General features: G+C 38.4%; 2 protein-coding genes across 5 annotated transcripts in view; one reads left to right on the plus strand and one right to left on the minus strand.

Moving 5' to 3' along the window:
* Nucleotides 1-7,840, plus strand: part of gulp1a (GULP PTB domain containing engulfment adaptor 1a) — an 85,457-nt gene extending 77,617 nt beyond the window's left edge. For 3 of the 4 annotated variants that reach the window (XM_072397904.1, XM_072397905.1, XM_072397906.1), the window contains 8 exons: nucleotides 348-446; nucleotides 561-698; nucleotides 821-937; nucleotides 2,367-2,453; nucleotides 2,999-3,226; nucleotides 3,415-3,553; nucleotides 4,662-4,756; nucleotides 7,035-7,840. In XM_072397904.1, the coding sequence (XP_072254005.1) occupies nucleotides 348-446; nucleotides 561-698; nucleotides 821-937; nucleotides 2,367-2,453; nucleotides 2,999-3,226; nucleotides 3,415-3,553; nucleotides 4,662-4,756; nucleotides 7,035-7,106 (975 nt within the window). In that variant the 3' untranslated portion in view covers nucleotides 7,107-7,840. The remainder of the gene's footprint in view (nucleotides 1-347; nucleotides 447-560; nucleotides 699-820; nucleotides 938-2,366; nucleotides 2,454-2,998; nucleotides 3,227-3,414; nucleotides 3,554-4,661; nucleotides 4,757-7,034) is intronic. The other variant, XM_072397907.1, reaches the window with a different exon arrangement.
* A 2,969-nt stretch (nucleotides 7,841-10,809) lies between these two features.
* Nucleotides 10,810-12,128, minus strand: part of col5a2a (collagen, type V, alpha 2a) — a 40,410-nt gene continuing 39,091 nt past the window's right edge. The window contains exon 54 of the mRNA XM_072397913.1: nucleotides 10,810-11,978. Coding sequence (XP_072254014.1) covers nucleotides 11,832-11,978 — 147 coding nt within the window. The 3' untranslated portion in view covers nucleotides 10,810-11,831. The remainder of the gene's footprint in view (nucleotides 11,979-12,128) is intronic.

Consider the following 12,128-nt stretch of genomic DNA (forward strand, 5'->3'; position numbering starts at 1 on the left):
TTGATTACAAATGAGAGTGTTTAACATGCAAATGTGCGTTACCGGTGTTTGATCCAACTTCCTACTCCTGAGCTCTGTTTATTATTTGTGTTTCGGGAGATCACAACAAATTCTGATTTCTGTGGACTGAATGTGTAAACAGGCAGATAATGGGAGATTCATTCACGATCAGCATCTCTGAAGTGAAAATGTGTTTTCTGTCACTCACATAGTTCAGTTTTAAAGACTAAAATGCAGTTTTTTGGGTTTTGTTTTACCTGGTTGATGTATGTTCGTAGTATTTCTTAGTTTTTAGAAGTATCATTGCCTCAGTAAAGATGAATAAGTACAGTTTTTGTGTTTGGCAGTTTCAGAGGCACATCAAAAAGTCTGAGGGCCAGAAGACCCCTAAAGTGGAGCTGCAGATCTCCATCTACGGAGTGAAGATACTGGATCCCAAGACGAAAGTGAGTCTGATGGTTTGAGTCATGATACTCTGATAATAAACGGAGAGAAATAAATTATTTGTAGTCAACACTATGGCTAGTCTGTAAATAATGAATAACGTGTTTGTTTTGCAGGATGTGCAGCACAACTGTCAGTTACACAGGATATCCTTCTGTGCTGATGACAAGACCGATAAAAGGATTTTTACTTTTATCTGCAAAGACTCAGAGTCCAACAAACACCTTTGCTTTGTGTTTGACAGTGAAAAATGTGTAAGTTTTACACTCTTGAACTTTAAAGATGTCGAAAACGCACAATAGGTGTAAACAATGGTTGTGCTGATATTTCAATGAATAATCTGTTTGAACAAGTCTTTGCTGCTGTCACGCTTCAGGCAGAAGAGATAACTCTAACCATCGGTCAGGCCTTTGACTTGGCCTACAAGAAGTTCTTGGAGTCTGGGGGTAAAGACGTGGAGACCAGGAAACAGATCGGAGGCCTGCAGAAACGCGTACGTCTCACGTGCGGCCAGTTCAGCTCGTGCACGCTCGCGTGAAGTAGAATGTGAAAACTTGACCCACCACACTGACACATTGATGTTTTCATTCATTAATGCAGAGCTTGTTTCCATTGATCGTTTCAAATCATCCAGTGTGGACAATTAAGCTGTGCAGGAACAAAGTCAGTAATGAATATTAATGACAGATGGCTGAGTTGCTGCAGAGCCAGTGTGTAACTGAATTATTGCACACTGCTGAAAACTGCCGAGTCATCCCGGTGGCTTTGTCTGTGGGACATCTGTGTGAATTTGACTGACACGATATGTTAGCTTTTAGCGGTGTTTCATTGGTCAAAGGGAATTTTTACACCATAAGTGAACACAATCCTACCTGATTAAGTAGTTCTACCCAGAGCTTTGAACCACAGCACATGGTCACCATCACTGTTTAGTGGCTCAGGAGCTTGGCTACCCGCAGTCGTTTATTTTGACTCAGTCCCACATTCAGTGTCCTGCTGCTGGTCAGACTCACCAGATCAACACGTGTTTAGTTCACAGCCAGCAGTCAAGAAATGCTCTATTTCTTGAAGTTGGAGAAAAAGTGACTAAGCTGTACAGCGAGTTAATGAAGTTTTCTGAAATGTTGCCAAAAAATTCTGTCAATTATTTTAACTTGGATCTTTATTTAGGAGACAAAAAGAAGTGCTTCCCAGTGTCTTCGCTGACCAACTTCATTATGTAGAAATCTAGAAAATGTGTTATGTAGAAAATATAGATATAAATTTAAAATTTGATGCCAGCATCACAAATGTTGGGGGAGAAGCAAAGAAAGACGATTCAACCATCAGCTGTTTGACAGGTGAGGGTGTCAGGATTGGAAGATGGCAAAACCTTTGTTCTTATAAAAAAAAAAAATAATATACATTATTATTTTATTTTTTTTAATGATTTTTTTTTTTTTTTTAGCTACTTGACTAATTTGGAATTTCCCACCACTGGGGGATAAATAAAGTATTTTTCTATTTCTATTTTCTGTCAAAGTCATATGCTACCAACAAGGTACAGCTTTTCCTGGGGGGTTAGTGGTTACTTCAACAGGAGAATCCCAGACCTCATTCTGCATGTTTTAATACTGCATGGCTTCATAGGCACAAACGTGTGTGTGTGTGTGTGTGTAATGTGTCTCCTGTTGAAAATGTATGGAACATCTTAAAGAAGAGAATAAGACAACAATCTTGGACTGTTGAACAGCTGGAATCTTATAATCAAGTGTCATATATGTCATTGTAAGCAGGAGGGAACACAATGGTCTGTTGCTGGCATCAAATTCTAGATTTCTTAATATTTTCTTAGTGATTTCTTTTACATATGTGCCCCTTTGACTGTGCAGACATCCCCTTGCCTGTACAGAGTTTGATGCTCTTGTTTGGTGTTTTTGCAGATTCAGGAACTGGAAACTGAAAACTCTGAGCTAAAGAAACAGCTTCAAGAGCTGGAAGAACAGCTGATGATAGCTCATGTGCCACCAGTAAGAACAAGATGCACTGACACATGCACCTCACAATTCAGAGATTTTAGAGTAAGTCTTAGAGTTAGTATATACTGAATGTTCACTAACATTAACCAGCAAATGTTACCTTCTTATCAGACCACAGGACTGGAGTAGCATTTAACTGATCGTGTTACAGTTGCTGAAATAGTTAATTGTGTGGTGGTGGACTGCAAGCAAACTAAATTCAAAGTTGTAATAATAATCGGAATCAACCAGAAACACATGATCTCAACCAGCTTTTAATTTTAGAAGTTGACCAAATTCGAGTGTGCTTCTGAAAGGCCTCTGTGATTCGCCCTCAGCCTCAGGTGTGGAATGACCCAGCCTGTCTGCAGACAAGCAGAGCAATTACACACCTGATTGCTCTGATGAAGAATGTGATACATTCACCATCTTATCAGGGAAAATGGCTGTAGTTGTGACAGCCAGCTGTGAATCCAATTACCTGTACCTCTCCTGCTCTACAGGACTGAATAATATTGTCCCCCTCTGGTCACTTTCTGTCTGCCATCTTTTCTCAGTCGCTGCACGTAAACGCAACTAATGAGGCGTACGTGCTGCAGAGACCCTCCTCTCTCTTCTGGTGTCACAACATCAAGTCGCTCTCCTGTCTGGAAATCTCCTCTGTCACGCTCACTCCTATGAGCTCGCCAGAGTCCAACTTGTCTGCAGGGCTACTAACTCCTCCACCTGCAAAACCTGCTCTCGCTCCTAAAGCTACAGAGGGATGCAGCATCCCACGGCCTCGTGTAAACTTCCTATGCTTTATTTCTCTCGCTTTGACACTGTCTTTGATACTTTTCTTTTTCCTGCTTTTTCCTGTTTTATGTCCTTCAATTGTTGCTTTGGTGCAGAAATAGTAGTAGATAGTAATGTAGTTTGTGCAGGTGTGAACAAAAAGATATCTGATGGACTAACTGTTTGCATTTGTGTACAGGCGGGGAGCATCTCCATGAATCCTCAGTCCACAGACATGTTTGACATGGTTCCCTTCTCTCCTGTGACGCCGCTGGTGCCGACGTCTGCTAGCAACGGCTGCCCGCCTCCTCCGCCAACCACATTGCCACCAGATATAAGTGAGTGATTCAATGGTTCTCAGGCAGTGTTGGTCATCTTACTTTAAAAAAGTAATTAGTTACAGGTACAAATTACTTCTCACAAAAAGTTAGTAACTCATTGTGAGAGTAATTAGTTACTCAGCAAAGTAACTGTGACGTTATTTTTCATGTTCTAAACGCTATTACGTTCTATAACATGTTTAACATCAAAGATGTTTACTGACTGAAGAATAAAAACACAATATACAGTATTTTAGAACATTTGGTATTTATTTGAACTCAATACATTGCATCCTGCCATATTACATGCATAGAAATAAGAATATATCAAAAATAAATATTGAAAATAAAATTCAAGAGCAAAATTAAGAAATGTGTAAACTTGGGTAAAACGAAACAAAGAAAAATGTGGCCAAATAAGTAGTGCAAATCTCTGTCACTGTATTTTAGGCCTACTGCACAATAAACAGAACACTGTCCTTAAATATTCTGTAAAGTAACAACAAGTTACAACATGGCAACAAGTGCCATGTAAGCATGTGTTGATGTGAGGTGCGTCATAAGATTCGAGTTGCTTGAGGCAGACGTGGATAAAGTCTTTTTTCCTGGGCATAGCGTGCATGTTACATAAACATTATTGCCTATAGTTAAAATGAGTGAGAAATAGTGCCAGTACTTCCAGTTTGAGGATGCTAGCTTTGAACTCCCCTGGCTCGTCACCATTGTCGCTATCCGCCCACCCAGCCAATCATCATCGCATTTGCAACGGCGTCATCATCCCCACCCCTGCTCTCTCCTGGCAGCTGATGTGTGGCAGCTGATGATGTGCGCTTCATTAAGCCAAATTGTAGTAATGCGCCAGTTCACATTCTCAGTAACAGCAACAGCACTGCAGCCATGGGAAAAGCAATTAATTAGATTACTCGTTACTGAAAAAAATTATGCCGTTAGTAACGCCGTTATTACCAACACTGTTCTCAGACATGTAAAAGATATATATCAGGAAAATCAACATTTGATATGACTATAATTATTCATTGTAAACAGAAAACACCAAATGTTAGTCTACTGGCGACTCTTTCTCTTCTCAGGCTGTGTGATGCTTATCAGCTGTCTGTGTCTGCAGGGAAAGATTTGTTTGGTGCTGAGCCATTTGATCCGTTCACCTGTGGGGCAGCTGACTTCCCTCCAGATATTCAGTCAAAGCTGGATGAGATGCAGGTGAGCTCCTGACTGCGCGTGAATGGCAGATTAAACCAGGACTCCTGTTACTCTGTTGTCAGTATCACTCCTTTCAGAAGAAAATATTCTTCCGTTGACAAGTACAGGTTAGAGGCAGAGTCCCTCAGAAGTAAAGATCAGCAGAGTTTCAGCAATCTGCAAAAAAAACACTGTGTATACAAATTGGGAAGAAATCTCAGAACAGTGTTCCTCAACATAAGATTCTGAAGAATATTTCATTGTCCACTGTACATAATATCGTCAAAAGATTCAGAGAATCAAGAGAAAACTGTTCAATTAGAACACGATCAAACTACGGGCCAGCTGTTCCCAGGAGGTTCAAGGTTGCCAAAAGTTACGAGCCAGGTTTCCATTCAGTGCTGATGCAAATCTGAAATGATCTTTTGAAAATCAACAGTCAAACACATTTCATTTACTCGTTTGAAGTGAAAAAACTAGGCAGTATGATGTCACCAGAGGGCGCTAGTGTAGGCCACGCTGCTTGTGGTTGTAATGCAGTGGAAGAAGTAGTTGTTTGCTTTTTGGAAACAAACCCAGAAGAAGAAAAAACAACAACTGTGGTGAACATCCACAAAAGGAAAATGGAGAGAGCTTGTCTTTAGGAATTACTTGGAACATCTGGGATGTTATATGATATCTGATATCTAAGTCACATGAGTTTATCAGCTCAGCATAGAAAAGTGTTGATTGAATCGCATCATTTACATTTTTGATGTAATTTGTGTTCGTGAAAATATTTTTTACCCGTTTCCTTTCACCTTTTCTTATTCACATCGTCTAGATGCAAATCAGTAACCCCCAGGGAAACCCTGCTACTGTATGTTTTCATGCTAGTAGGTTTTATCTTATTAAATTAGCCACAAATCTGTGCTTTAGTTCATGTTACATTAAAACAATTAAAATAAGAAGACTTGAGATGGTTCCACAACAAATACAGAAAATATGTTGCCATGGATGCAGTACGTTATCCTGAGGGCAGTAACATGTTAAAAATGAGGTTAATTTTTAACCCAGACCTTTAAGTATATCACTTTCAGTACATTGCATGTTCTAACAATACCAATTCTACACAAAATTACATGCATTCGCTAAGAAGGCCAATTATTTTTCAGATGTGATGGACATCGGTCAAACCTAAAGACAAGAAAGTATAACAAAATTTCCATCTTGCCCTGACATTTAGTGTCATGTAAAGACCTGCCTTCTGACCATCTTCGACTTTATTTATGTAAATCCAGAAACTGTTGTTATTAAGACTAAATTAATTCTTTCTGAAAGGCAAGAGGTATCCATTGAGTGTAATATTTCCCAGAGGTCCTGTAATTGTCTGAAAATGAAAATTTGTTTCAAAAATGTTTTCTACAAACCTAATGTGAAACCAATAAAACAGTTTTTATTCTTTGATTAAAGAACATTAGTTGATTTCACGACAGTTCTTTGTGACTTTTTCCTCTGTTACTGTTGATGGAAGAGAATGACCAACTGGGCTTTTTGTCTTCTCAACTGTAGTATGAGGAAAAGTTTGAAAGTCACTGTTTGCATGTAACCACACAGCTCTTATTAATTTGGTCTCCATCATGTCCACGACTATCTGTCATTCTCTGATGTAACCAAGAGTAAAATGATTGTACGGATGTTGAATCCTGTTTGCAAAATGTCTGAGCTTCAGCCAGCGGGAGGTGAACTGAACCTTTTCCTAGTCTTGATTATTAACAGCTGAATGTGTCTCTTTTCCTCTCTTCCTGTAGCGTCAGAGATGGTTTGTACTCTTTGCTCTCTATTTGCACTGTAACTGTGTTTTTATCTTGCATGTTGTGAATGTTAGTGCATGTTCTGACATTCACAAAGTCTGCCACGGTGCCCAGCTCATCTGTGGTGGTGTCACTGACCACATGTTTAATGATCCCGGCTTTTATGAGCAACAGACTCTGTGACTTTTTGACATTTCATGTGTTCCAAAAAAGTGGTTATTTTGCACATCAGCAGTTATTGAAATGTGTGTTATTTGTCATCAAGACCACTATATGATCATTAATCCTAAAAGACCATTTGAAAACCCTCAACAACCCGTTACGTTTAATCGTTTTTTCTTTTCCCATTAAGATGCATGCTGTGTATCTTTGGTTTTCAGCGGTTTTATAGATCTCAAATTACCTCTAATAAAGACATCACTGGTTTATCAATAAAATTAGGGGACGTATAACACACAAGCCTGCATGGCCACTAAACAAAAGCTGTCATCTGGCTTGTCTTCCAGGAGGGGTTCAAAATGGGACTAACCTTAGAGGGCACCGTCTTCTCTCTGGACCCGTTGGATAGCCGCTGCTGATGCCGAGAAGATTACCCTTTGAGGCAGACTTTTAACTCGTTTGTATGAAGAAGTGCCAAAATCAACTCCACGGTCGAGTCGAGATGTGACACTTCTCATCTTAAGGTTTATATGCATTTGCATTTAGATTGGTTTTCAATATTTCAAGGTAAAATCGGATACGTTATAGAAAAGAGCTATTTTTGTAAAAAAAAAAAAGAAAAAAGAAGAGGAGAGAAACACTTCTGGAAAGGGTAGTTTTGAATATCTCTGCTTGCATAGGCAAGGTGTAAATAGTTGAGTACGTCCAATGGTACACTCTGTGGCAGAACTTTCATACGTTTGTGTGTGTGTGCACCTGTTGAATTCTGTATTGTTGACACATTCCTGTTTGTATGCCAAACACAAGCTGGCAAGAAAAATAGATGGAATCTGTATCATTAACATAAACATTCTGTTTTCTCATAACCTCATAATATTACTGTTTACTCCACATTAAGTTTTACTTTTTTATTAATCCAGCCTTTTCCCAGATGCATTCAATTTACTGACTTTTCCACATTTTTCCACTTTTCTTTCTCTCCTTTTATACACCTTTTTTTGCATCCGACAAGTCGCAGTGAATTGCCATTTCAGTATTTACCTTTCTTTTTTTCTTTTTAATGTGTCATCATCTTCTTTTCCTTCATCCATGCAGAACCTTTCCCATTAATTTTGGTTGCATTGACTTCTCCATTTCTGTTAATAAAAAAAACTCTTACTGAAAGAAAAAAATCATGTGTGGTTTTATTTATCAGTTGATTGTTTGACGTAATTTTTCTGTTCAATACTCTTTGATCACATCAGAATGACATTTTGTGGATCCACTCTAAACGTCCAACCAGCTAGTAGGTTTTATTTTATTAAATTAGCCACAAATCTGTGCTTTGGTTCATGTTACATTAAAAAAATTAAAATAAGAAGACTTGAGATGGTTCCACAACAAATACAGAAAATATGTTGCCATGGATGCAGTACGTTATCCTGAGGGCAGTAACATGAACCTCATTTTTAACCCAGACCTTTAAGTATATCACTTTCAGTACATTGCATGTTCTAACAACTCTCAATGACTTACTTTGAGACTAGTTTAAAAAACCTATTGTGTGAAATTAAGTTATTCACTTTATTTTATATAGGTTTACATGTTCAGAAAATATATATATTTTTCTAAAGCTATACATTTTTAGGGGGCACTTTCCATCACCTGAAACAATTCCAGCTGCTTCTGTTTCTTTCAAGGCCACGAAAGGAGAAGGAAGCAGCTCCTTAATTATTCAATCTGTTTTACTGGATGCTTTGGAGTGCAGAGTTGACCTATTGCATGACGATTTTCTTGAGACAAACCATGCTGGTTAAAAATGTTAAATTTTTGCTAAATTTTGTGAGAACAAGGCAGCAGCAGTCTGGAGAGGCCAGGCAGTGCAGTAACTGTCCCATGGCTGCAGCAGCTGGGAAGTGTCGATGTGTTGACATGACGCTGCCCTGATTGGCTGAAAACTTCATTGGCATGAGGTGTGAAGTTTCTTATTCTCAGAAACTTTAACTACTCTAGCTATCTATCCCAGGAGGCATCGTGATTTATTCAATCTCATGCTCTGGCACCCAATTTTCTATGCGTAATAATATTATGCATATATTAAAACGTATAATTTTATTAATATTATACACTACCTGTACACTTCCCTGTATTGACAGTTTCATTAAAAGGTGTTTTTCCATGACATTTTACAGTAATCTTCAGTACTGTTAAACTCTGATCTTCCCTGCTTCATCTTCCACATCAGACGGTATTTCCTTGACATGGACGAACCAGCTATTTATCATAGCAGTATGTCTGAAGCTGCAGTAACACAGAGATCAGACACACAACTTCCCTGTACGTGTTTATTACATTACAAGGATTTTGCAGATATTTCCATCCAAAACAACTTTCAATTGAGGGGTAAAAAGGAGTATGGAGTAGTTATTGCTATAAATAAGTTTGAGAAGGGTTTTTGGTAACAGCGATAATGACACCTGAGTGCTACAGAGCTCAACTCAGGTTCAGCAGAGAAAAAAGATCTGTAAACCCATAATAGCACTTAATGAACATGCTAATGTGTTAAATAGTCATGCACAAAATATGTGATATGTATACAAATAACAGATAAGTTATCTGTGATTTAAAAAAAAAGTCCTTATTTTTCATCAGCAACAATTTGTTTGATTTCTTTATAGTAGAATAACAGGAGGCAACAATTAAAATATTGTTATTTTTACTCTCCTGCTGATATGATTTGATAGTATTCTCAAATCCATAAGAGAAGTCCAAAGAAATTTTTAAAAAGCAAGTTCTAACAGAGTTTATCATAGCATGCATTCTTCAATGATCAGCAACTGGATTTAAAGTTTGTCTAACCTGACTGCAGTCTTGTTACTTCTGAAATCATCAGCAGTTCACGTCAGCCGGAGCTGCACTTGAATGCACCTTTTGCTTGAGAGATGTCAAACTAGCCACAAGCTATGCATTGTGCCTTACTTAGCTATCAGCTAACTACTGCTAAATTGGTTCAAGGAAAAAAACTGATGACTAAAACTAATTAACTAAACATATTTTTGCCTAGTCTTACTTCAGTCATATTTGCATTTCTTCAAGCTCGCTCTTTTTAGTTCTCTCTAGGTAGATGACAGATTACATCATAGAACTTTGGGAACACAGAAATGGCAACAGTCACTTTTTCCTCCATTACTCATTCTTGCTCCTAGTGACATGGGAATAATCTCAACACTCACAGGCTGCTGCTATTAATCGTAAAGCAAATTGTTCAGTTCAATTGAAAGATTTTCAAGTTACTGGTATTAGCATGCGTCATCTAAAGTGAAAACGTGTCTCCCTGTGTCCTCTCACTGACTTTATGTGTAAATGGGTCGCTCGTGCATTTTTCTGTAGATTTGGTCTGAACAAACATTGGACTGAGAACACAGGCTGCTTGATTTTCTACTCTACGCTTCACATTGGCACAGTTTTGTTGTCACATAATTGTCCTCACGTGGAGGGGTCCACGAGGTGCCACACCAGTGAACTCAGAGCATACCAAGCTTCAAAGTTTGCAGGATGTAACGAACATGGAGACAATATGGAGATTTTTACTAGACCCAAGTCAGGATTAGACAGAAAAACAACAGTTGCATTAAATGGTATTTAAGGCTCTTGAATAAAGGCAATTGGATAGCTGATAACTCCCCTAAGACAGCCTTTATCAGTTATCTTATTGCATTTTGTGTATGAGAAGCCTTCGTTTCAGAGGGCGTGAACAACCGATGGCCCAGAAGAACATGGTATCAATTATACATACCAGAATACATACTTAAAATCAGATATATTCCTGGTCTTAAAAAGATTAAATTATTCTACTCATGGTATAACATTTTAAAACATCTCATGAGTCCAGAAAGTCCCCTCTTTGTTTTTCTCTTTGTCCTCTTTCTACTACAAATTTATAATAAAGATACTGCAATTTGAACCTCAAGGCTACGAGAGAATCGCTTTCAGGCACAGCATGACAATTGAAAGCACCTGAAAACTATGGCAAGTAAATTAATGTTTTGTTTGTTTGGTTTTTATCACTAGAAAACAATGAGTTTGTGCGCAAAAGTACCAACTAACAGAACCTAACCACAGCTTAATTAATTTGACAAGAGCTTGGGGGGGATAAACAAGCATTTAGTTTAATTTGTTGCATAGCAAAAAATACAAAGCAAACAGCCACTCACAGCCATCTTATTCTATAAAACTGATTATAAGAAGGGTTTCAAGAGCATATAAGTTCAGGATACTGCAATGGGGGAACTGACATGCATGAAAAAAGGATATTTTGTTAACTACTTGTTACTGTACCATACTGACGATGAAAGAAAAATGTCACCAATCACCACACAGCACCTCACTCATCCCTCCATCGTTGACAAAAAGATCTTTATTTGCATCCCAGAACCCTGCCCTGTGTCATGTGACTGGGAGGACTGCACAGGGATCACACATCTTACAAAACAGCACTTTGGAATGAAAAAAAACCATGTAGTGTCATCGTTTTCTCAGTTTTGGTGACGAGGTAGCTAACACCGAGTAATCGACAGACTTAATGTCTCTAATCCTCCTCGTGGTCGGTACAAAGTTCAGAATAACTGGACACAGACATCAGATCATCAACACTGCATTGGTGAACTCATCAGTGACTGTTTTTCATCCATAGCACCACAATGTATTATATTCAAACATTTGGAATAAAATAATAAAATAATGACAAGTCTGCAGAAAAGAAAAAGTATGGTGGGACATTTGACGTAGCTTCTGTGGCACTTGTTCTGGGCTTGAAAACAGCAGTTATACGCAATATTTTAAAGCTTTTAGATTCTTTGGCAACAATTTGTGAAATGAAGTTCAAGATATTTGGACCTAACAATGTATGAAGCTTAAAGTCAAACATACACAAGACAACAAAGGAATGATTCTGATTTTTACCGATTGGTTTCTGTAAATCCCAAACATTCGTACTGACTTACGGTACATATCTTCGATGTCTCGAACTGGGTTGAAAGGCACAATAAATATCTCGTCACAGGGCCAGAATAGTTCTCAGTACTCGTATGTACAATGTGGCTGATCGTGTCAGCAGTCAGTTTAACAGTCTCAGGAATCTCCTCGGTCCTTCCCTGCTGACAACTTTACAAAAAGCAAACGGACCCGATTTCAAGGCCAAACTCCTGATCAGGACCACCAATGTCCACAGGGGCAATATCCACAATGGGAAGTCTTGCAGTTTTCTGTGTCCTGTACTCAAACACTGTCTTGCCCCAGTTGCCATTTGCTTGCTGTGAAAGAGAGACAAACAGATTCAGTGACTAACCTGCTGCATTACTTATACAAATATTAGAACAGTGGAACAGAAACTTGAGAAATGAACACAGCATTTGTGTCCTAATTAAGATACTTAATCCAACAAAGAAGGTCAAATCAACAGC

This window comes from Leuresthes tenuis, unplaced genomic scaffold (assembly GCF_036924035.1).
Source record: "Leuresthes tenuis unplaced genomic scaffold, fLeuTen1.0.hap1 SCAF_12, whole genome shotgun sequence".
NCBI classification, from domain to species: domain Eukaryota; kingdom Metazoa; phylum Chordata; class Actinopteri; order Atheriniformes; family Atherinopsidae; genus Leuresthes; species Leuresthes tenuis.